The sequence below is a fragment of the Pyrgilauda ruficollis genome, unplaced genomic scaffold, assembly GCF_017590135.1.
Source record: "Pyrgilauda ruficollis isolate IOZ18807 unplaced genomic scaffold, ASM1759013v1 scaffold34, whole genome shotgun sequence".
Classification (NCBI taxonomy): domain Eukaryota; kingdom Metazoa; phylum Chordata; class Aves; order Passeriformes; family Passeridae; genus Pyrgilauda; species Pyrgilauda ruficollis.
In genome coordinates, this window is record NW_024524822.1 from 3,425,554 (window position 1) to 3,449,014 (window position 23,461).

Here is a 23,461-nt window from a genome sequence, read left to right on the forward strand (position 1 = left end):
TTGATCCCCTGGGAATGGTAGTGGCCCCCAATGCACTGTCCTGTGCTTGCCAACCACTCCCCGGGACCCCAACACCCCTCTGTGCCCTAAGGAAATTTTATCTCTCATTTAAAAGTATCCAAATTGTATTGTTTCCCTGTGAGTCAGCCCATTTAGTTTATGTCCTTCGGTGCCAGAGGGGAAATTTATGAGATGAGAAACTGGCTCGAAACGTTTATTTTCTAGATGACGAGTCATGCCATTAGATATATAGCTTTATGAATCATAGGAACAGCATCTAATTTGCTCTTAAAGGTATAATAGGTCTGATTCCCCACACCCATGCACACACATATATTGGATTGATAGTTCCCCCCTAGGATGGCTAGTTCATTTGTTTTGACACAAGCAAGACTTACAGGACCATAAAGTCCCATCTTACCATAAGCTAAGCCTATTCATAAAAAAAATATTAGGGAAACAAACGATCAGCTAAGCACATTTATCCCACACTCGATTGCATATGGATCTTTCTCCTGTTGTTATTTGTGCTCAGGGGGAGGCCATTTGGCCCCATTTTATAGCTGAGACACTGCAACAGAATAGAGAAGAACACTTCCTTTGTCCTCTGTTAGACCTGGCTGATGGAGGGAGAAGCATTAAGTTATTTCTAACTGTGGGTTGTCTGTTGACATCCCAGGAGAGGAAAGCGATAGGACATGAAGGAGCCTTTCAGTTCAGCATTTGCAGGACTCAGCACACACCACAGGGCTGGTGCTTGCAGATGGGATACTGGAAAGGGCGTGTGTTAGGTGCTTGTCTGTGAATATTTGGTCTTCTCCATGGATGACAGTGACATGAAAATCTGGCTCACTGAGTCTAGGATGCACTCTCTGTTTCTGGAAAAATTACAAAGGAAATACAAGGAGATTAAAAAAAAAAATATCACAGGTGAACATGTAGGCTGGACAGAGATGGGCTGCAGATAAAGGAGATGATCTAGAGGCTGGAACTTAGCTTCATTTCAGATTTTGCACTGATTTCCCATTCTCTGTTTGCTTTTTTGTTCTTCTCAGTGCAGAAGGAGAGAAGGAAGTGTGGAAGCAGGTTGAGTCAGTGGACAGGTTCCACTCCATGTCCAGGGACATGGCAGCAAACGGACACATCCTGTCCTTTCCTGTTGGCAGGATGGAGATGGGACCTGCACACCACCACCTTCCCTCAGGCACAGGCAGGGGCCACTGGAGGAGGATGAAGGCTCCAGAAGGGCTTTCACAGCCCCAAAAGGACACTTCCATGATGGCAGGGTGGCTGGAGGAAAAGCCTTCCATGCCCTTCCAGCAATGCTCCGTGCTGTTCACAGGAGGTAAATGCCACTCCTTAGTCTAGACATCTCTGGAAGCGGGGAAGAAAAACAAAAAAGGGGAGGAAAGCTAAGGATTTCCCAGGCCAGAGAGTCTTTCCAGGATCGTGCAGTTCGTGTCTGAAAGGCCAGGTTCACAGCAAAGGAGGATGAAGTTTTGCTGCTCCAGGTTCACAGCAAAGGAGGATGAAGTTTTGCTGCTGTAAGTTCACACACAGCAAAGGAGGATGGAATTTTGCTGCTCCAGGTTCACAGCAAAGGAGGATGGAGTTTTGCTGTTGGCAGGTGATCCCATCCTGTGTTGTTCACACCCTCCCTGCCTCTGGCTGCCTCTCCCCCGGGAGCAGCATCACCAGCACTTCATCCTGGAAAGGGACATCAGTGGTACTTTGGAACGGTCAGGGTGCTGGGAGGGACACAGGGTGCATCCTCGTTTCTGTTATTTACAGAATAACAGGATCCCGGGGAGCGGCAGAGGACACTGTAAAACCCGGGAAATCAGAGGGGAAATCAGAGCCCTGTGCACTGCAGCGAGCCCTGCAGGGGAGCCGGCTCCGCTCTCACACCTCGGCACAAAGCTCCCCATTACAGCCCGAGCCAGGCGCGACAATGCGGCCATTCTTCCCCTGGAAAGGCGAGCTGGAGCTGCAGCGCGATGCTCCAGGGCCAGAGGAGGAGGACAAGGGCCAATTAGCAGGTATTCAAACAAAGCAACAACAAATAAAAAGAAACACACCCCAGACCAAACCAAAAAACTCACCTCGACCACAAGAACACTGTCCCCTCTGGCCCAGGCTCCCTGCCAGCTTTGGCAGTGGAAGAAGAAATCCCTGGCTCTGTGTTCCCAAGCCTTCAGGGGCTGCTTTGGGGAAGCTGTGTGTCCTCCAGCAGCTCTGCCATCGGTGCTGGATTGGGGCAAACTGAGCCCATGGCCTTGGCACACCTTTCACCCTGGCTAAAAACACCCTGCCAGCCTGGGGACACTGGATGCAGAGCGGTGGCCATGCTCTGCTCTGCTCTGCAGGAGATGGCTACTGGGCAAGGAGTGGGGGAAAAAATTGGGAATTTTGCTCTAGCCTCACTTGTCATCCGAACTGGTGACTCCCAGCACGTGAAGAAGCTGTCTCCAAGAGCCCTGCCAGGGTCCCAGGCACGCTCTGGGCTCCTGCTGAGCCCAGTGGGACCAGCAGCACAGGGACGTGCCGCCCAGCAAGCCCCCACACCATGGGCTGGGCCATGTGTGCTGTGAGGAGGCCATGGCTGCAGCAAACGCTGAGATTACTCAATTTTCGAATTAAAGCAAGGTCCTAGGGGTCTCCTAAAAATCCAGGCTCCACATCCATTTGTCTCCTTAAATACACACAGCAGGAGTTTGAGTCCATTTCCCAGTAGGAGCGAGATTGATCTCTCCTGCCTCCCTTCTCCACACCCCCCTCACCACACCACCCTCTAAGCATTTCTGCAGCTGGCTGAGCTGCTCCACAGAAGCTTGTTTCAGGGTTTTTTGGGGGAAAAATGAACAGACCACAAACAGGAGGGACCACACTGCCCAGCATACCTTGCCTTTTCTCCCCTCCACTGGCCACGGCTGCCCCGTGGCCCTGGACATGCAGATGTGCATCCCTGTCAAGGATGCTCCTGGGAGGGATGGGGGAAGCAGGGTGCTCCCTGCCTTCCTGTGAGGGACAAGGACGTTTGCAGATCATGCACACCTGTGCTCTCACTCCCAGTCTGTGCCTCTGGGTGCACTCCAGGGCTGTGCTGGGCAGTAAGAAAGATGATGCCCACCCTATGGGGAGAGGGCTGGCAGAAGTATGTTTAAGGTGGAGGAGGAAAGTCACCATAACCTGAGGGGACTCTGATTGGGGTGAGGAGCAGCTTTTCTCTTTGACTCTAGGATGTTCCCCAAAGTGAAAGCAGCTGGAGTCACCACCTCTCTCTTCTCTCCCACCACATGCACTGAACAGCATCCAGCCCTTGAGGTGTTGAGAGCATTTTGCCAGCAGAAAGCCCCACCACAGAGAGAAGCTCTTTGCTGTTGAGCATGGCCAGCCACTGACACTGGTGGAGGTTTCCTCCACAGCCCTGCAGTGGAGAATCTCCTCCAGCTTCATGTGCAGGAACCACTGTGATGTCTGCACTGCTGCAGAGCACAAAGGAAGCAGAAGAGAGATGCTGGCACTGATCAAAACTGATGCAGGATCCAAAGAGCTCCAGAGAAGTCCCTGGGAGATGACAGCCAAGGTCACAGCTTCTCTGTCTCTTTACACCTTTGGAAGTCCCAGTGTGAGCACTCAGACTGAGAGCACTGGAGCTGTGACAGCAATGGTCCTGTAGAATTGAATCAGCTGGATCTCACCAGGTGACTGGGACTGGTGCAGGGGGGACTCCAGCACTGCCTCTGCTCCAGCAAGAGTCCTTCCTGTCAAACCTGCCACCCACAGCCACACCAGGAAAGACATTCAACAAAGTCCTTCAAGAGCTGCTTGAACCTCCAAAAATATCTCCTTCACCCTGGCAAGCTCCAGCACTGCCACAGTCCCCAGCCAGGCTGCAGTGACCAGTGATGGTACAAATTCTTTGGCCAACACTATTAAACCACAGGGGAAACAAAGAAACTCCTAGCAGGATCTCAGTGCATAGTTCTCACTGCATACAAGAAGGAAAAGAGGGGCCTGATACTTTTCCTCATACTCAGATTGTTTCTCCCCACTGCTGGGAGCAGGAGTTGTGCTGGAGCTGGGCTGGGAGGGCAGATCACACAGAGCTGAGAGTTACCTTGAGGACATTTCCTCTGGACAAATTCTCCCTGGACAGCAAAAGGCAAAACTCCTGGAGCCCTTTACATTTCAAGACCTTGCTTCAAAGCAAGAAGAAAACAGCAATTCCCACTGACATGGAAATAAAGACTTTTTAAGCTCATTTCACGTGGGCAAAGTAATATATTTTCACCTCATCTCCTGCTTGGAAATGGTCAGTTTTAGCTGAAATCCAACATGCACACAAAGAAACACCACAAATCAGTCCGCAGCAGACACCCAGCATGGAAACTGAAACTCCAGCACTTAAGAGTCTGGCAAGGTCATCAGCAACCGAGAACACGGCCTTGGACAGGGCTGTAGCTGTAAATTTTGAAAAGTTCATAATTCACTCCACTAAGGCAGATGAAAAGACAAACCTATTAAAAAACAGACACACTGAAGAGGGCAAAATGTCTCTACCTGTGTTTTGCTTCATCTTTGCTGCTCAGCTTATACAGGAAAACTTGCAGCCAAGTTTCTAGAAGTCAATAATCCATCTTGCTAATGACCTTGTTATCTGTCTGTACAGCATTGTCTTTGTGGACACATATGTAGAGTGTTTACAATTTCTTTTTTTTTAACACTACAGGAGCTGGGATGTGCCTGCAGTTCCTCTAAGGTCAGTACTCACTGTATTGATTGAGAATCATCTCCATGAAGGGAGAAAAGCAGACAATGGAGCACTCAGGATTGGAGATGCTGTACTTGGTTCAGCCCAGGCAAGTGGAAATCCTATTTATGGCACAGTAGAACGCCACTCTGCAGTGCCTGGCCTCTGTTTGATGCTGAAAGTGGGTATTTCATCATCCAGATGATACATGAAATGCTCCTGGTGGGACATGACCTGTGGGAGTCTCTCAGTACAGAGTACAGTCACCGATTAAACTTGGTGGTGTTCTGGGTCTTGGTTGACAGGCTGATGTCCCCATGGTGGTGGCAGCTCCTTACCACCCCTAAATCCCTTTCCCTTTCATGGTAACCCTCCCTGCTCACAGGGGAAGCTGAGGGAGAGACAATGCCCCTGCCCTCCATAAGCATCCACTATGCTCGAGCTCATGGTGCCACAAGAGGATGGGGACACCTTTCCACAGAGGCAGCACTAACCCTAAACCAAACCATCCTCTCCAGGATAGGGACATGGCCCCCACGAGCTCCACTTCCTCCAGAGAGGAAACCTACAGCTCTGCCCAGCCCAGGCTGCCTGGAAAAACTTCCAATGTGGAGAACCAAGGTTTGTGCCGAGGTGGCAGCAAGTTCCTCAGCAGTGGTGGATTTCAGCCTTCAGGAACCAGGATTTGTCCCTGCTTGTGGTGCCAAGGACAGCAAGAGAAGGAGAGGGAGAGGGAGAGAATAAAAGTCCTGCAGAAGAGAGGCTGGTAGAGAGCAGGGGGAGAAACAAGCTGGAGTGAAGGGATGGAGGGAGAAGACAGCACATCAGAAGTGAGCAAGAAGGGGAAAGTGATGGAGCTGATGCAACACAAGGGATTCATGCAGAGAGAATGGGAATGACTAAGAAATGGGTGCAGGGGAGGCAGAAAACACTCCCTTGTGTCCTGCTGGAGCAAGGATGGGAATGGTCTGGGATGGGTTGTAGGGAGGAAGGGATGAGAGGGCCTGCTGTCAAGAGAAGCCTACAGCTGACACAACCAGATCCAGCTAAGGAGGGGGTGGTAAGACAAGACAGCATGATCCCACCTGCTGCTCACCCCAGCACCTGTGGATGGCACAAAGTGACCTGTCCTGGCACATGCTGCTCACTGCCAGCTCCCTTAGTGCCTGCTCTGGCAGCATCCCCCTCCACGCTGCAGCTGCCCAGAGCCCTCACCCTGTCACCTCTTACCCCAGCCCTGCCCATGCACAGCTCCCTGGGGTGAGGGGAGACTCACACACAGAACCTCACACAGGGACAGGCTCCCAGGGCATGCCCCTCCACCCCTGGGCGAGCAGGTGGAAGAGGAAGAGGAGGAGAGATGCACAACCCCAGGGAATATTGCTGGGGTGTCTCTGGTGTGGTTGGGGTTTTGTTTGTTTGCTGCTTTTCCCAGCGCCTCAGCAGGAAGCACAATGCGGGCTGAGCTCCAGCTGCAGCTGATGGGGCCAGGGGAGCAGGGGAGGGAGGGAAGGAGGGAGGAAGGGAGGCTGCTGATGGAACAGACTACCGCTCCTCAGAACAAGGAGGCACCCCAAGCGAGCCCAGCAGTGTTGGCAGGATGGCGGGGGGGCAGGTGAGGAGGAAGATGAGGAGGAGGAAGAAGGGGGGAGTTTGCAGCCAGGCCCAGAGAGGCAGGGTGGCATTGTCACCTGGGCACAGGGCAATGCAGGGGACCTGGTGGTGAGCAAAGTCCATGGAAATCCTTCAGATCCTGCTGGGCTCCTCACTGTTATCCCCTCGTTGCTGGCTAACCTACCTCTTATATCCCTAAAAGAATGTCTTTTGGCAGATTGCTGCTGGGAAGCACATCTTTCTTGCCTGAAGGAAGCCAGCTGTCCCACTGCTCTCCCTGTACCTGCAGTGCCTCATCCCAGCACTGCCCTGGACACGCTGACAACAGCAGGCCAACCCAGCCCAGTGGGAAGAGCAGGCACGGGGTGGGGGAAAGAATGCAGGAAGGAAACACAGTGGGAGAAAGGGAGCTTGAGGAAAAGACCCAGAAAGAGAGGCAAACTGAGGTGTGGAAGTCAGGCATGGCTTCATGCAAGGAGCAAGAGAGCTGAGAGATGGGAAAGCGGGAACCAGATCAAGAGGTAGGCAAGGAGTGACTCCCCACAGACAGCACCCAGAAATTTGGGTACCGGGAGAAGCACGAGGACTATTCTCCCCATGAATGTGGGAAGGGGGTGAAGCATCATTCCTGGTGCTCACACCTCCACATGCCAGGATTGTTTCCTGACCTGCAGCCCTCTGCAGCCCACCCACAGATGCTGCATGCTGGCTCACTGGAGACATCCTAATCAAGTACAGGCTCAGTGCCAATAAGTGACTTTAAGCAGGTCTGTCATTTCTGGGCTTGAGATTGGGGTCAGAGGGCTGCAGAGGGGGTTGGGAGTGGCAGTGAACCGAGAAAGTGGGAACTCAATCTCGACAGGATTAACACTGAAGCTCTTGCAGGAGCCCAGCCCCAGCGACCAGTGACCTCCAGCCTGGCTGGTCTCTCCTGGAGTAACAGGGACCTCCTGTGGCTGTGGGACTGTCCCAAGGGGATGGTTCTTCCCTCCCTCTGCACCTTTGCAAAGCTAGGCTGGAGCCCTGGAGGACTTTGGCCACCCCCCAAACAGGTATGTCCTGGACCTTGGAGCCAGGAGTGAGGGACTGAGCTGGTGCTTGGTTCCTGAGACCTCTCCACAGGACACATCCTGCACACCAGCACGGACACTGGGAATGACTGTGGCCTTGGCATTGCCTTGAGCCTATTGAAGGCAGGGAGATGCAGGTCTGAAAGGGCTGTGGGCAGCAGGACCTGCCAGCTCCATCCCTGACACCATCCCACACATGAAAACACCAAAACACCCCCCTCGCTCCAGGGAACCTGCAGGAGGGGATCTGAGAGGGGACCGAGTGAGGTCACAGAGTGGGGCTGGCCCGTCACTCACCTCCCTGGTGTCGTTGTCCTGGATCAGAGCGTACAGAGGCACCACCCTGTTGATCTCCAGCAGCACCGGGGTCGGGCTGAGCTGCTCCTTGCCGGGCCGCCGGCACAGGTGGCAGGTGGAGGGGCAGCGCCCCTTCTCCTCGCAGTGAATCTCCACACCCGAGATGAGGTGGTCATCTGACAGCATCTGTGCCGTCAGCAGGCCTGACAGGTACGTGATGAAGGGCATGGATTTCAGCTCCTTCTTGTTCCCAAGCTCAGTTGTTTCTGGGTTAGGGAGAGGGGAGAAACCAAACAGTATTAAACAAAGCTCAGCTCAGGACTCTTCCCAAAGCCAAACTGTACTGCAGCCAGGATAAATGCAGCTGCTGAAGGTGTAGGCCAGGTGGAAGCAGGAAAAAAAGAAAAGACAAGGAAAGAAGGAGAAAAATGGGACTTGCAGGTCACTCCTTGGAAGTGTGAGTTTTCCTAGACAAGCACGGAGGCCAGCCCCACCTCTGTGACCTCACTCAGTCCCCTCTCAGATCTAAACTGACAAAACTGATTGCTCTTCTCTTTTCCAACTCATGTTCTTCTTTTTTCTAACTTGCATGTCCACTTTCTGTGCTCCAAAATGAGACAAAATCACCTCAAAATCCCTGCCAAAGAGAAAAATCCCCAAAGGGACCAGGCCAAGGAGCTGAATGCCCTTTATCCCCACCCTAACACCAGCCCCCTCTAGTCCTTGTGGTCCTCAGGTCACTCTTGTGGGTGACACATTATCCAGGGCGCTGAAATGGATCCAAAGAGGCTGCAAAAGGACTACGTGGAGGGATGGAGCCCCTTGGCAGTGGGGAAAAGCAGGTACGAGAACAAACTCACTGCTTGGAGAATAGATGGAGACATTACCAAAACCAAACTGCCAACACTGCTTTTAGGAAACATTCAGGCCTTTGAAATCCACTGGGAAACCTCCTGGTGGTCTTAAGCACAAGACAATAAACCTGGAGAACCTTTACCTTGTTCTGTGTTTGTCCAAAAACTTGCCAAGGCCAAGGGAAGTATCACACTTGAACAAAGGAGACACGACTCCAATGCCTGCCCTGTGCACTTCCACTTAAAATCTTTGTCTACAGCTGGATTGAACCAAGAAGGCCCAACTTTTATAACCTGGTGACAGACCTACAGAAGAAAAGGCTTTCTTCATCTTATGGCTGTTGCCTCTAGCAACAAATTCCCAGTCCTGAGAGGAGTGGAAGAGGAGCAAGGGCTGTCTCAGCACGCTCGGCTTGCAGTGACATGCAGCTGATCTGGCAAGGCACAAGCCATTTGGAAATACAAGTAAACAGCATTCATTCATGACTCTCAGAGCCCTCGAGGGTAGGGACAGCCCTTCCCTGCTGTCTGGCTGTCAGGGAACACTTCTGTGCACAGGATCAAAGCTGTCACGGGGACAACGAGCAAATTCCAACCAACCCGTGCTTTAGTGGAATAAAAGGGGAGCAGTTGCTAAGATAAATTAAAAGAAGGTTGTAGGGAGATGTTTCAACATCTAGGGAGACACTGGTGTACACAGACATGGGAAACAGGAGTTGCAGCTGCTTCTTGGAGAGATTATTTTCTAGAAGATCAGCTCCAGGCAACTTCAAGTCTTACAAAAAGGGAAAGCCATGAAGCCTTGAAAAACAGGGTGGCAGAAAAAGAAGGAATTTATGGGGGGATACCATGAGCCTCCTCTCATTTGTCAATTAGAGTAGCATCTTCTAACATCACTACTAAAGTATGTGTAGAAGAGAAAGGAGATAATTACACTTCTGGGCTGCAAAGCTTCTTCACCAGAGCTGAAGCAGCTTTAGAGATCCTTCATGGAGAAGGAAGTTTTGGAGCCATGCTTTAAGGAAGACATGAACACTAAAAAGACAGTGGAATCAGTCATCTCATTACTGGCAACAGGATATCAAACCTTCCTTCTGAATTATTGGCCTTATAGCTAAGAATTATAGATCACTATAATCCAACCAGTGGGAACAAAGCCATTTCAGGAGCAGCAGTGCTCAGGTGGAGCTGCACAGGGGAAGGCCCAGAGTTCTGAAAATGAGGTAAGGTAGAAAACTGTGAGCAGAACAGCTGCCCTTCCCCAGCAGCCATGGGCTCAGTGACAGATTAACCACGAAGCTGGGTGATTCATGGCAGACCTGTGAGCAGAGCAGCTCTTCGTGGCTGAGGTGGAATTGGCTGTCTGCAGTTAATCCTCTTTAGAACAGATCCCAGCTGCACTGGGGAAAAGGATTCCTTTGCAGACTGACAAAGATCTATGGTGTTCCCTTGTATGAGGGCTCTGGGTACAACTCCAAAGGAGGAAAATGAAATAGCATGTGGGTTAGCAGAGGGAAACTGGCTGCATTGTCAAATTGCCAGCTCTCATCCAAACACTTAGATGGCATCAGCACTGGATGGCAGTTCCTGGTAGCTTTTGTGGGATGTGTTTGAGGTGCTTGCACACAGCCCTAACAAAATAATCCCCCTATTTCTGCTATTGGAACCCATCTGGGAGCACCAGCAGCACACCCTGCTTGTGAGCCAGCTCCTCCAGAGCCAGAGAGGCAGTGAGGAGGAGATGCTCCTCATCTGCTTCCTCAGATGCCTCATCCCTAGAAAGCTGGAGGTTTCCTTGCTGGACACAGAACTTCCCTCTCATCCCACCCACATCCCCCACTCATCACTCAGGGCATCTCACAGAGGAGGTTTTCAGATCTGAGAGGTATTTTCCCTCCAAAACATACACCTGCACCTGCCATTGCAACTATAGCCTGTGAAGATGGGATTGGGGTCCCTCCATTTCCCCCTGCCCTACATCTAACATGAGTTTTGGTTCTCTCTTCAGCTCCCTGCGTGCAAGGAGAGGGCTCAGCAGTGAATGGGAGAAGCCCCACAAGTTCTTGTAGGCTCAGCCTGGCTTTTATTACCTATATAGAACAGGATAACCTCCCAGGACACTCCTGCAAAGTCTCTGCTTCACTCCTGGGGAAGGGCTTTGCAGGTGACTGCTGCCAGGACACTCCCAAGGTCCTTTCTGGGAAGAGGAAGAGACTCAGCTGCAATAGTGAGGATATGGGGATCCCTAATCAGCCCCTGAATCTGAACATACTGCCACTAACACTGCTGGCAACTCAGCTGAACCCTGGCAACATCTGTTTGGGAGCAGAGAGCCTCGGATGCAATTGGACACATCACAGCAACTTGTGGGAGTTTTAGGTTTTTTGTCTGAATTATGGATTTAAAAAAACAACAACCAAAAATTCCAAAAACACAACAAACAAACAAACAACTACCACCACCACAAAAGAAATAAAATAACAGCCTCGTGCCAGGCATCGGAGCTTGTGTAAGAAAGGGAGGATGAGCAGAACAGGGTGTGCAGAGGTAATGTTTGCCTGCTGGGGTGCCTGGCTCCATTTCTGAGCTCCACCAGGATTTTACAGTCCCACAGCACGAGGTGTGTGCCTGCACAAAGGGGTCCCTGCTCAGGATGCAGCAGTTGCTGATGTGGGAAAATGCTTCCAGCATTACCAGCAGCACCTCCTGGTGCATGGACATGAGGGAGCAGGGTAACACCACTACAACAAAACCAACAGCACAATGCCTAATTTGTACTGGAGTGCTGTCCTGTCTTGAGAGCTCCCAGGAGAAGATGGGTTTCCTAGTGGCTCAGCATTTCATACAACACCTCTTCCAAAAGATCCCCAAGTCATCCCAAAACTGGGAACCATTCCACTTGCCACAAGAATGCAGCTATATCAGGGGTAGGATGTGATATCTCCTGAAGAGCAGAAATGCTTGGAACAAGGACAGGAGAAGTCTCTCCAGCCGGAGTTGTAGAGAGAAGACTGGGAACAGACCCAGGTAGGGATTCCTACAGGCTCAGCAGGTTAACCCCACCAACACCAACAGGCTGCTCAGCTGGACTTGATTTAGGACCTGGGATTTGCATTTTATGCAAGAAAGAGAGAATTCTGGTCCACCTTCCCCATAAAGCAGTCTTCACTGGACAGACCTAGTGCCACCACAGGCAGGACAGTGGGGACTTGTGGCCAGGACACACCCACTGACACAGGCTGCCTGTTTACACCTGGTGGAATAATACCCTTTTGGCTGGCAAATCCATCCAAAGGGAGTTAGAAAGGAAATCAATAGATGTGTTTGCCTGGGAATTTCTCCTGCACTGAGATATTGCCACTGCAGTGGCCACCAGGTCTGTGAAGAGCTTGGACAGATTTAATGCTGCCCACTGTTAGAGATGGGCAAACAGTGCTGGGGCTGCGAGGAAGGCATGGGCACAGTGTCCAAGGGTTGTAAGACTGGCATATCCATCCATGTGTGTGGGAAGGATGGGACAGGACAAGAGGGAATGGCTGGCACAGAGCAAGGTTAGATGGGATATCAGGAAAAAAAATTCTTCCCAATGAGGGTGGAGAGGTCCTGGCACAGGGTGCCCAGAGCAGCTGTGGCTGCCCCTGGATCCCTGGCAGTGCCCAAGGCCAGGCTGGACAGGGCTGGGAGCAGCCTGGGACAGTGGAAGGTGTCCTGCGCATGGCAGGGGGTGGAACGAGATGAGCTTTGAGGTTCCTTCCAACCCAAACCAGGGTTTGGGCTCAAGGATGAGGGGGAAACACCGCCCCAGCCAAACCAGCAAACAACCACCAACACCCCAGTCGCGGAGCTCAGCGTGGGTTGGGCAAGTGATTACTCCCGAGGAACCGCTAGGCGACTTTTGGGACTCGCGGCACGGATGCCAGGTGGGAATGCCATTGCCAGGTGCTCAGCGTGGCGGGGGTTGCGGGACGCGGGCGCGGAGCTCCGGCGGGCGCTGCGGGGGCGGCGCGGCCCCTCCCGGGCGGTCCCGGCCCGCGGGGCAGCCCCGGCCCAGCCGCTCCGCGGGGCCCTGCTGCCCTCTCGTGGCACCGCGGCGGGACGGCGCTGGGATCCCGGCGTGCGGCACACCGGCCGGGCTTGGGAACACCGGCCGGGCTTTGGAGCACCGGCCGGGCTCTGGGAACACCGTCTGGGCTTTGGAACACCGTCCCTGCTTTGGGAACACCGTCCCGGCTCTGGGAACACCGTCCCTGCTTTGGGAACACCGTCCCGGCTCTGGGAACACCGTCCCTGCTTTGGGAACACAGTCCCGGCTCTGGGAACACCGTCCCTGCTTTGGGAACACCGTCCCTGCTTTGGGTACACCGTCCTGGCTTTGGGAACACCATCTCGGCTTTGGCAACACCATCTCGGCGTGGGTACACCATCCCAGGATGCAGCACACCATCTCAGGATGTGGCACATCATCCTGGCATGCGGCTGGCTCTGGGAACGCCGTCCCGGCTCTGGGAACACTGTCCCGGCTTTGGGAACACCGTCCGGGCTTTGGAACACCGTCCGGGCTTTGGGAACACCGTCCCGGCTTTGGGAACACCATCTCGGCGTGGGCACACCATCCCAGGATGCGGCACACCATCTCAGGATGTGGCACATCATCCTGGCATGCGGCACACCATCCGGGCTTTGAGAACACCATCCCAGGATGCAGAATATCATCCCAGGATATGGCAAACCATCCCTGTGTGGGCATATGGTCCCCTACATCCCGCCGTCCTCGCCCCATGACCCCTCCATGCCACCCGCGGGGTCTCATCCTGCTGTCCTCACCCCAGCCTCAGGGAGGAGAGTGTGTCACAGCGAATCTGTAACATCCCCTGGGTGTCCATGCTGGATAAACTCCCGAGCGTGAGGCTCCATGACCCCTTTTAATCTCCTGTTTATAGAATGTGAAGGGGCTGGAGTGGACGTTAAAGGTCATCCCATTCCAAGCCCGTGCCATGGGATGGGATGTCTCCAGTTAGACCAGGTTGCTCCAAGCCCCATCCAACCTTGCTTTGAGCACATCCAGGGATGGAGCAGCCACAACCTCCCTGGACAACCTGTGCCAGTGCCTCACCATCCTCGCAATAAAAAAAAAAATATAACTTCTCAATATTTAATCTAAATTTCCCTGTTTCAATTTGTACCCAAAACTCCTTGTCCTGTCACCACAGTTCCTGGGGAAGAGGACCTTTATGTCCACACTGCCTCTGCCCCTCTTCACACCCCCTCTCCCTGAAGATGCTATGCCCACTGCTCCCAGCTGATTAACCAAACTCAATTAAACACAATCCTGACGTCCAAGGCCAAGGTGTGAACAGTGAGCTGCACCACCGTGCTTGTGACTGGTGGCACGTGTGACCCCTGGCCTGCCACAGCCTCACTGCCCTGGGGATGATCCCAAAGGCATCCCCTTGGGAAGGCTGCCCTAGAACAGAGGCTGGACAGAGCTAAATAGAATCTTGGGGGAAATCATCTCTTCTGCCTGCAGGCTGGACAGGCAGGATCTCACCTCAGCTTCAGATGAGACATTTACAAACTTACTGAGGAAAAAAGAGCTCTTAGAGACCCCTGATAACCCCCTATAAAAGGGGATTTTGAAAGTATCCCCTGTAACACAGCTTTGGCAAAGGAACTTTGGCAGGGTAACTGGGGTCCCAGGCTGGACAACCTTCCCATCCTTCCTTGTCATGTCCCCATACTCACACATGATGGATAACATCATCAGCTGGTCATTGTCACCTCTAATTAAATCCAGAGAGTCCTTTGTTTTCTCCCCAGGATGCACTGAAAGATTATTTCCTATTTCTACCATTGTTTTATCCTCACCCTGTTCATTTTCAGGTGTGGGTGGCCTCACGAGATCTGCCAGACCACCCTGCTTTCAATGTTTACATCCATTTTTCTTCCCCATGTATCAGGGACTGAAAGAGCATTTCCCTGGTGAGGCCAGGAACTGGGAGTGAACTCTGTGTCCCCTCCCTGGGCACAGAAACACCCCCAGGGAGCTACTGGGATTCAGAAAAAAAAAAAAAAAAGAAAAAAAAAATCTCACTTGTTTTCTTCTACAACCCTGGCCAGGCTTTGCATCTGCTCCTGCTGCCTCTGAGAGCACCCACTGCCCACACTGCTGATCCCTGCTGCTCCAGGGACGTAGATCCCTTCCAAGTGAACTATTCTTTTCTAAACAAAGTGGAAAAACCACCAAGAGCAGAAGGTGGCCAGACTTGCTGCATTATGCAAGGGCAGGTCGGGGCGGCTGGAGCAGGTGAGCAGTGGAAAAGCGCTGCGGGCAGAGAGGCCACACGGAGGGATTTGGGAAATGGTTAAACTGAGGGTTTGCTCTTCCCCAGGCACTGCATTCCTGCCAGGCTGAGCTCCAGACCTGCAGCCGCACCACGAGGTGCTGCCTGTGAAGGACACGGCTCCCGTGGCTCCCCCCGATCCCAGAGGAGCCCCCAAGCCCTGACACTCCTCAGTGTGCCCCGCAGCCCCACAGGCTCACAGCACAGGGGTCTCTCTGCCATCCCTAAAGCAGGCTCATGACATCCAAGCAAAAATGGGGCTGGAGCGGGGTCGGTGCTTCAGGAAACACGGGGCAGAGCCCAGCCATAGGCCAGAGGCCAAATCCCTGCCTCTGGCCACCACTGCCAGCCTGCAGCGCCTGCTCACAGCTGTACCCAAAAATAGTCCTTTTTGTCCTGGAGCCCACAGGCTGCTCCAAGAAACGCGCTTGCAGTAGGTGATGCAAAACCCATCAAACACTCAGGATCCTGCTGGGGAAAGGGAAGGGGAGAGAAAAAGGGAAAAGGGGAGGGGGAAAGGGAACGGGAAAGGAAATGAGAAGGGAATGCAAGGCAAGCAAGGCAAGGGAAATGGAAAAGGAAGGAAAAGAAGAGTAGAGAAAGGAGAAGGGAAGGGAAGGGAAGGGAAGGGAAGGGAAGGGAAGGGAAGGGAAGGGGCTGGTCCCGCAGCAGCGCTGCCTGATTCAGGGAAAGGGCAGTGAAAAAAGCTGTGTGTGCCGAAATGACACATAACAACTGGATTAAAAAAAAACCAAACAAACAAAAAAAAAAAAAAAAAAAAACCCCAACAACAACAACAACAACAACAAAAAACAGAACAGAAAAACCAAAAACCAAACCCCCCCCCCAAAAAAATACCCAAATCCGAAAAGACGTTCCTTCCCCTTTCCTTTCACAACCAACCGCAGCACCGAGCTCCATCCCGCGGCCCCTCCCCTCCGCCACAGCCCCCCGTGCCGGTGTCGCGGTCCCCTCGATGTCCCCCGGTGTCCCCCCATCCCACCGCCAGCCGCGGCACGCCCGGACTACATCTCCCGTCAGGCCCCGCGGGCGCGCTCACGTGACGCGCGGCGCGCGGCGCACGCCGGGAGCGGCGGGGCCGGGAGCGGCGGCAGGTGAAAAAGCATTTGCGGGACCCCCGGGCGGGCGGCGTGAGGGGACGGGCTGGCACGGACGGGATGGAGGGGAATGGTATGGAGGGAATGGAAGGGGGGCACCGGGCCGCGCCCCGCCGCGCTGAGCGGTAGGAGTGAAGGGGCCGCCTCGCTCTGTCCCCCCCGGCACCAGCGCGGCGGCCGAGGCAGAGGGGGCTCGGAGCGGGCCCCGCCCGCCGCGCTGCCATGGAGCCCAGCGCGGCTGAGGGCAGACGGAGCCTGGGCGTGTGCTTCGTGCGGACACGGCGGGCACACAGCAGCACGGGTCGCTCCATGGCCGCCCCATCCCTGCAGTGCCCAGGGCCGGGCTGGACGGGCTCCGAGCAGCCTGGGCTGCTGGAACGTGTGAAACCTTCTCTGTGTGTTTTCACCCCCGTGGCAGCGGTGCAGTCAGGCCATCGTTAAGGTCCTTCCAGCCCAAACCCTTGGATTTTTCAGTGAAACCCTCCTCCAAACCCAAGGGTTGTCCTGCTGGTTTTGTTGTTGTGATAACTCCTGTCAGCAGGGTTTATTTTGCAGCATTACCCCATTATTTTCCCTCGTTAATGACACGAGCTCTGAATTACAAGTGAAGCCGGTGTTCTCACCGCAGACGCTCACTAAAAACTACCGGGTGACAAGAGAAACCACGGCAGGAAATTTCTTCCGAATGTAAGGAAACCAAACTCGCATAATTCACGGTTTTATGGCTTGATCCTCAGCTGAGGCTTTCTGTAATACCCTGCTCTGCGTCAGAGGAACTGCCCCGGGAGGGACCGACACGCTAGAACAACTCGCTGTTAAGGAAACTTCCATGGAGGCACAGCCGAGTGTGAGAGGGAGATAAAAGGAAAAAATAACGTCCCATTACTGAGGGCATGCTGACATTCCGATAAAGGGGGTTATATATGAAAAGAATGTCATACAAATCAGCTCTCTAAAAGCCCAACCTGACTTAAAATCTCATCTACCGTTGTTCTTTAATGAAAATACTTGTTTTAAAGGTAGCTTTTAATGTAACTCGCAGTACTTGGTGCCTGTGCTGCTCCCTTGTCCCTCCCTAAGCGAATCTTTTGACATGTTTCCAGGGAAAGTAAGAATAATGAACCTGGTATCCTGTGTTTCATTTTTTAAAATCATTTTAAATCACAGATTTTTCCTCCCTCAGAGGAAGGTTTCTGTTCTCCATGGCAGTGCCCAGGTTTCGGCTTCCCCAGGGCCAGGGCTGTGCTACTCAACTTGCCACTGCTGGGTTGATCCAAGCGTGGTGCCTGGAGATTCTGCCATGCCACTGAATCCCTTCCTGAAATACAGGCTTTAATGATTCTGAACTGCAGCTGACACATTAAAATTAGGGGGCTTTTTTTTTTCCTTTCTGTATGAGCATAAAGAACTTTTCTTCCTTGCAGCTGTTTTTCTGCACAGGAGCACACAGCAAACTGAAATACACAGAATCTTTCCCAAAGAGGAAGGCAGCAGACCCAGCAGGGAAGTGAGAATGCTGTGTGCATGCAGCCATTTCTCAGAGAGAATGTGTGTTCACATCCCTCTGCCACTGTCTCTTCATTTCAAAGACTTAACTACTTCCTTCTCCTCCTCTTCCCTAGAAGAAAGGTTTTCTCCCCTATTTTTTAGTGGCTAAGCAGTACAATAACAAAGGATTTGAAACCCAGTCTAGTGAATAATAACTTAATGATGTGAGCCCTGTTCTGTTCCTTTTGAATGGATGGCTGCTTTGGCAGGAGAGCTGCTGGGATCTGCTCCCTGCTGGGAGGGATGTGAGGGTGGAGAAACCTGGATTGAAGCTGAACAGCAACCAGAGTGGTGTAAAACTGAACCAGGGGATAAGAACGAGGTCAACGTTGTGAGATTGTGAAACGAGCAGAAATTAAATGCAGTTAAGCTGAGTTCAGGAGCTAATAGTGAACACTGGGAGTATGTTTGGAGTTGTCCGTTAGCTCCATTATTGCTAATACCTGCCTGAGCTGTGTTTAATTGGCATGAAGCATGGTGCAGCATGGCAGAGGTTACTGAGATGCATTGGCATCAAACCTTCTCTGTGTGTTTTCAGCATGCACAGTCACCCCCAGAATGAGCAGAAGCTGACAGAGCATTCCTGCTACTTTCACTTCCTTGCAAATGTATGAAACCTTGAAAATGTGTTTTGGCTCTCTAGCAAAGCAGAGTGAACCAAGCACATTTATTTTGTTGGTATCTGATGTCACATCTGAATGCAGGTCTCCAGAGGTGATCTATTAATGTCCTAAAGCATCGCACCATCTGGTTCCTTCTTTGATGTGCAACATTTTGAATGCCTGGTTTAATCTCCCTGGGTTTCAGTAAATTATGTAAACTCGGAGGCTTGGCAGCAGGAGATGGGCACCATGAGGAGATGATTCAGTCATCAGTATCTACTGGGCTTCCATATTGGTGCCATTACACTTCTTTCAGTGCTACTTTACAAATTTTGCAAGTGAATAATTCATCGCACTGGGAGCTGCAAGTTAGTTTTGAAATTTGCCCACCCTGAGATTAGCTATGACTAATCCATCCTTCCCAACACGGAAAAGCTAACTGGGTTTCTTTTTCTGCAGGGTTAGGCGATAAGTCAGAAATAAATTGCATGTATACATAACTTCTGGTGGTGACATAAATCACATTTCCCTTTTTTCTTCCTGGACAGAATCAGAGCACCTTGGAATAGATGTGAGCACAAGGCACTGTGCTGGATAAAGCTGCCTTGGAGCACCATGGCTGCCGCCCCTTATCTCAACTCGGACGCGCTGCGAGAGGTCCTGGAGTGCCCCATCTGCATGGAGTCCTTCACCGAGGAGCACCTGAGGCCCAAACTGCTGCACTGTGGGCACACCATCTGCAAGCAGTGCCTGGAGAAGCTCCTGGCAAACAGCATCAACGGGATCCGGTGCCCCTTCTGCAGCAAGATCACGCGGATCACCAGCTTGGCTCAGCTCACCGACAACCTCACCGTGCTGAAGATCATCGACACGGCCGGCCTGGGGGAAGTGGTGGGACTTCTCATGTGCAAGGTCTGCGGGAGGAGGCTGCCAAGACACTTTTGCAAGAGCTGTAACTTGGTTTTGTGTGAGCCGTGCAAGGAGGCTTCGCACATGCCCCCAGGACACAGAGTCATGGCTATCAAAGAGGCTGCTGAGGAGCGTAGGAGGGAATTTGGAACGAGGCTTGCCAGGCTTCGGGAGCTCATGGGTGATCTTCAGAAAAGGAAAGCTGCTCTGGAGGATGTTTCAAGAGACCTGCAATCCAGATACAAAGCGGTTCTGCAGGAGTACAGCAAAGAGGAGCGCAAGATCCAGGAAGAACTGGCCAGGTCACGCAAGTTCTTCACCACCTCTTTGACTGAAGTGGAGAAGATAAATAACCAGGTGATGGAAGAGCAGGCTTACCTGCTGAACTTAGCAGAAGTGCAGATAATGTCTCGCTGTGACTATTTCCTTGCCAAAATAAAGCAGGGGGATATAGCTCTCCTGGAGGAGGCAGCAGACGAGGAAGAACCAGAGCTGACAAACAGTCTCCCAAGGGAGCTGACTCTCCAAGAGGTGGAACTCCTTAAGGTGAGCCACGTGGGACCACTGCAGATTGGGCAGGTGGTGAAGAAACCCCGAAGCGTTAATGTGGAGGAATCTCTCATGGAAAATGCAGCATCCTCCTTTGTACCATTTAGGGAGCCTGACCTGGTGCAGGAGGAGCCCAGCTGCACCCCCCATTCCTCGCCAGCCAAGCCAAGGATGCCTGAAGCAGCCACCAGCATCCAGCAGTGCTCCTTCATCAAGAAGATGGGCTCCAAGGGCAGCCTGCCAGGGATGTTCAACCTCCCTGTGAGCCTGCACGTCACCAGCCAAGGCGAGGTGCTCGTGGCAGACCGGGGCAACTTCCGAATCCAGGTTTTTACCCGCAAGGGCTTCCTGAAGGAGATCCGCCGGAGCCCCAGTGGCATCGACAGCTTTGTGCTGAGTTTCCTTGGAGCAGACTTGCCCAACTTGACCCCCCTTTCTGTCACCATGAACTGCCACGGGCTGATCGGTGTGACAGACAGCTACGACAACTCTGTCAAGGTGTACACCATGGATGGTCACTGCGTGGCGTGTCACCGCAGCCAGCTGAGCAAGCCCTGGGGCATCGCCGCGCTGCCCTCGGGCCAGTTCGTCGTCACCGACGTGGAAGGGGGGAAGCTCTGGTGCTTCACCGTGGACCGTGGCGTGGGGGTGGTGAAGTACAGCTGCCTGTGCAGCGCTGTGCGCCCCAAGTTTGTCACCTGCGACGCTGAAGGGACCATTTACTTCACTCAGGGGCTGGGGCTCAACCTGGAGAACCGGCAGTACGAGCACCACTTGGAAGGAGGCTTCTCCATCGGCTCTGTCGGCCCAGATGGGCAGCTGGGACGCCAGATTAGCCATTTCTTCTCTGAGAATGAGGATTTCAGGTGCATTGCTGGGATGTGCGTTGATTCCAGGGGAGACCTGATCGTTGCTGACAGCAGTCGTAAGGAAATCCTGCATTTTCCTAAAGGAGGCGGCTACAACATCCTGATCCGGGAGGGACTCACCTGCCCAGTGGGTATTGCTGTTACTCCCAAAGGGCAGCTGCTGGTGCTGGACTGTTGGGATCATTGCATTAAGATCTACAGTTACCACCTGAGAAGATACTCCACCCCTTAAAGGCTTGGTTGCAAGCAAAGCCTGTCTTGGCAGTGGAGATTCTTCCGGCCTCCTTGCAATCCAACGGGAACCAGTGTCAAGCCTTCAGGAAGATTGTGCCATAGCTGAAGGGGATTTGGCATAGGGGTCATCATGTTCTGTGTTTAGAAACAAAATAGCTTTTGTGGTGGTGGTGGTGGTCTGCTTTTTCTTCTTCTTTTTTATATAAAATCCCTACAAATAAGGACAAGCGCGATGGAAAGGATCCATCCTTTGCAGTCTCGGTTCTTGTGACTAGTCACTCCATAAACCTCTTCACCTCCTTATGCCACACATCTCCTACACTTCCAGCTTCAACCATTGTGTCTTTCTTTGTGCCATAAACACTGACTGACTGCTCTAAATCACCTTCCCTTAGAGAACTAGCAGAGGCAATCCTGTGATACTTGCAAGGAACTGGGTAGCAGTTGTCTGGGCAACTCCTAGAGAGAGCAATTTGTGCTTGCAGCACTGCATAAAATGAAATGGCCACTTCAGCTGCACGGAGATGAAGCTTTGCTTCCACCCTGACGAGGCAGGGTTGTCTCTCCCATTTTTCTGGTGTTCAGGAGATTGCCCCATCGTGCCATTTGTGAATTGTGTCTGTTCTGTGTGAAGTGAGTACTGTGCAATCGTGGGAGACCGAGCTGAGCCAGAAAATTGCCCTCTTTATTCCTGAGTTGTAAGAAGACAGGAGTTTTATTACTAATCAGAGTTCTGCTAGATTGAAGGGGGTAAAAAGGGAGGGAGCTGGAGGAAAAAAAAATAGGGGAAACCTAGGGTTGCTATTTACTGTTGTTTTATTATTAAATGTATCCTGGAAACTGTCTTTGGAAGGTTTATCTGGTATCTAAAACTTCCTGGGGAAGGGGGAAAGAGCTGGGGGAATAAGACTGGGAGATTGTAGGAAATGAGATTAAATGCAATGTATTGTATGTTCACCTGCACTTCACTACTCTGCATTCCAGACCACTGCATTTAGCAATAGCTTTCCACTCATCTGCACCTCCTCTGTGCAAGTGACTCACTTCTGAGATAAGGATGGGCAGGGGGGACTATTTCACTTCTATTTTTTTAAGATTTGGAAGCACATCCATTGGTGCATTGCCTTTTTTTCCCTTGCACAGCAAAACACTACATTCCTCATACTTTTTTTTTTTTTTTGGTAATTCTTTTTTTCCACGACACCAGCAGGCACCAGCGTTTCTGCTCATCAAGGCTTTGGGCCAAATGAAGCACAAAACTGCAGCTGTGTGAACCAAGGCCCCCACAGTGCTGCTCTCCTGGCTGATAAATGTGTACCTCAGTGTGGTGCTGCTCGCCCAGAATAGTTTATTGAAGGAAAGATGCATTTAAATAGGGCACAGTGGTAGCATGTTAATCTGCCACAGATAATAGTTACACTGCAGTGCATTTATTTGTTGCCATCAACAACGTAGTTGCAAATTTGGGGCCACCACAGACAATATAAAAGCTGATTTTATAGTGGCTGCCATTCTCCAGCAAATTGTTTGCTACTTGTCCTACAACATGTTTGCAACAGGTGATTTTTTTTTTTTAAGCCCATATACTTCTCCCTGCTGAAACAGCAAAGGGAAGCAGGTTGGTGAGCTTCTGCTGCTCTAGCTGGATGTTTGGCAGTTAAAGGGATTGCAGAAAAAAAACCACTGGAAGCAGATTTTGGTGGGATTTGGGTTTTTTTTCCCCTCTCTTTGTTGTGCTCAGCCAGTGCTGAAGGAGTGAGCACACAAACACAGCTGTGTGATGGAGCTTCCATCAGGGCAGCTTCCAATTTCTCCTTCTATAATGTACTGGAAAAATCTTGTGGAGAAGGGAGCTAAGACATGAGGTGGTTGATGGTGCTGAAGCAGCCCAGGGGACTCAGCTCCCCTTCCCTCCTGAGCTGCTCCATGTGCTTGCCAAGGCTACCAACTTTTACATTGCTATTCACATTCTCTGCTTCTCTTTTTTGGTGGGAGGGGGCAGTTGCCCAAGGCATGTGACAGCAATTTGAGGAGCCTTTCTCGTCTTGAATATGAGTTTTGGGGAAGTGATTATTACTGGGCTGTGCTGCAGTTCATGACATTGCAACTGAAGGCATTTTTCCAGTTTTAAGGCAATGGCAGTTCCTCTCCTGTTTACTTTTTAACCTTTCTCCTGCTTCCAAGAACTGCTCTACACAGGAGGCTACTGTGGACCTGAATAATTAAAGCAATATTATCTATGATAATATGTACCTCTGTAATTTTCTGTTCCCGTGGATTTTTTTTTTTTTTTTTTTTTTTTTTTCTAAAAAAAACCCNTTATTTCCTGTTATTTTTTTTTTTTTTTTTTTTTTTTTTTTTTGCAATAAACAGCACAACTACTAGCAATAACATTTCCTGGAGTGCTTGAAAAAAAAATTAAAAATTAAAAGGAAAAAAATTAAAAGCTGATGCAGTAAACTGAGCAGTTGGTTACTCCAGCCTATTCCTGGTTACAGAGTTCAAACAAAGTGTCTGTCATCTGTTTCTCACTCAGAGGATTAAGAAAAATAACACCACCCTGCGAGGCACTGGTGGGCCAGGACACGGCAGTCAGTGCGTGGGGCTCTGTCTTGCCTGCAGCTCTTCCAGTCTGAAGTTTCAGGGAGAAAAGGGAGGAAGAAAATCTGCTGTCCCTCACCCAGGGTCTGCACATCCCCTGAC

General features: G+C 51.7%; 2 protein-coding genes across 3 annotated transcripts in view; one reads left to right on the top strand and one right to left on the bottom strand.

The window, feature by feature from the left end:
* ASTN2 (astrotactin 2) overlaps positions 1-23,461 on the bottom strand; it is a 264,180-nt gene that overhangs the window by 84,616 nt on the left and 156,103 nt on the right. Inside the window, exon 16 of the mRNA XM_041475041.1 lies at positions 7,735-8,000. Coding sequence (XP_041330975.1) covers positions 7,735-8,000 — 266 coding nt within the window. The remainder of the gene's footprint in view (positions 1-7,734; positions 8,001-23,461) is intronic.
* TRIM32 (tripartite motif containing 32) lies at positions 16,016-23,054 on the top strand. 2 transcript variants are annotated; one of them, XM_041475043.1, is made up of 3 exons: positions 16,035-16,044; positions 16,603-16,734; positions 18,746-23,054. In XM_041475043.1, exon 3 carries the CDS (start codon positions 18,813-18,815, stop codon positions 20,754-20,756), a length of 1,944 nt encoding a protein of 647 aa, XP_041330977.1. In that variant the 5' UTR covers positions 16,035-16,044; positions 16,603-16,734; positions 18,746-18,812; the 3' UTR covers positions 20,757-23,054. The 2 variants fall into 2 exon arrangements, with proteins under 2 accessions (XP_041330976.1, XP_041330977.1); XM_041475042.1 differs by lacking the exon at positions 16,603-16,734 and having other exon boundaries at positions 16,016-16,044.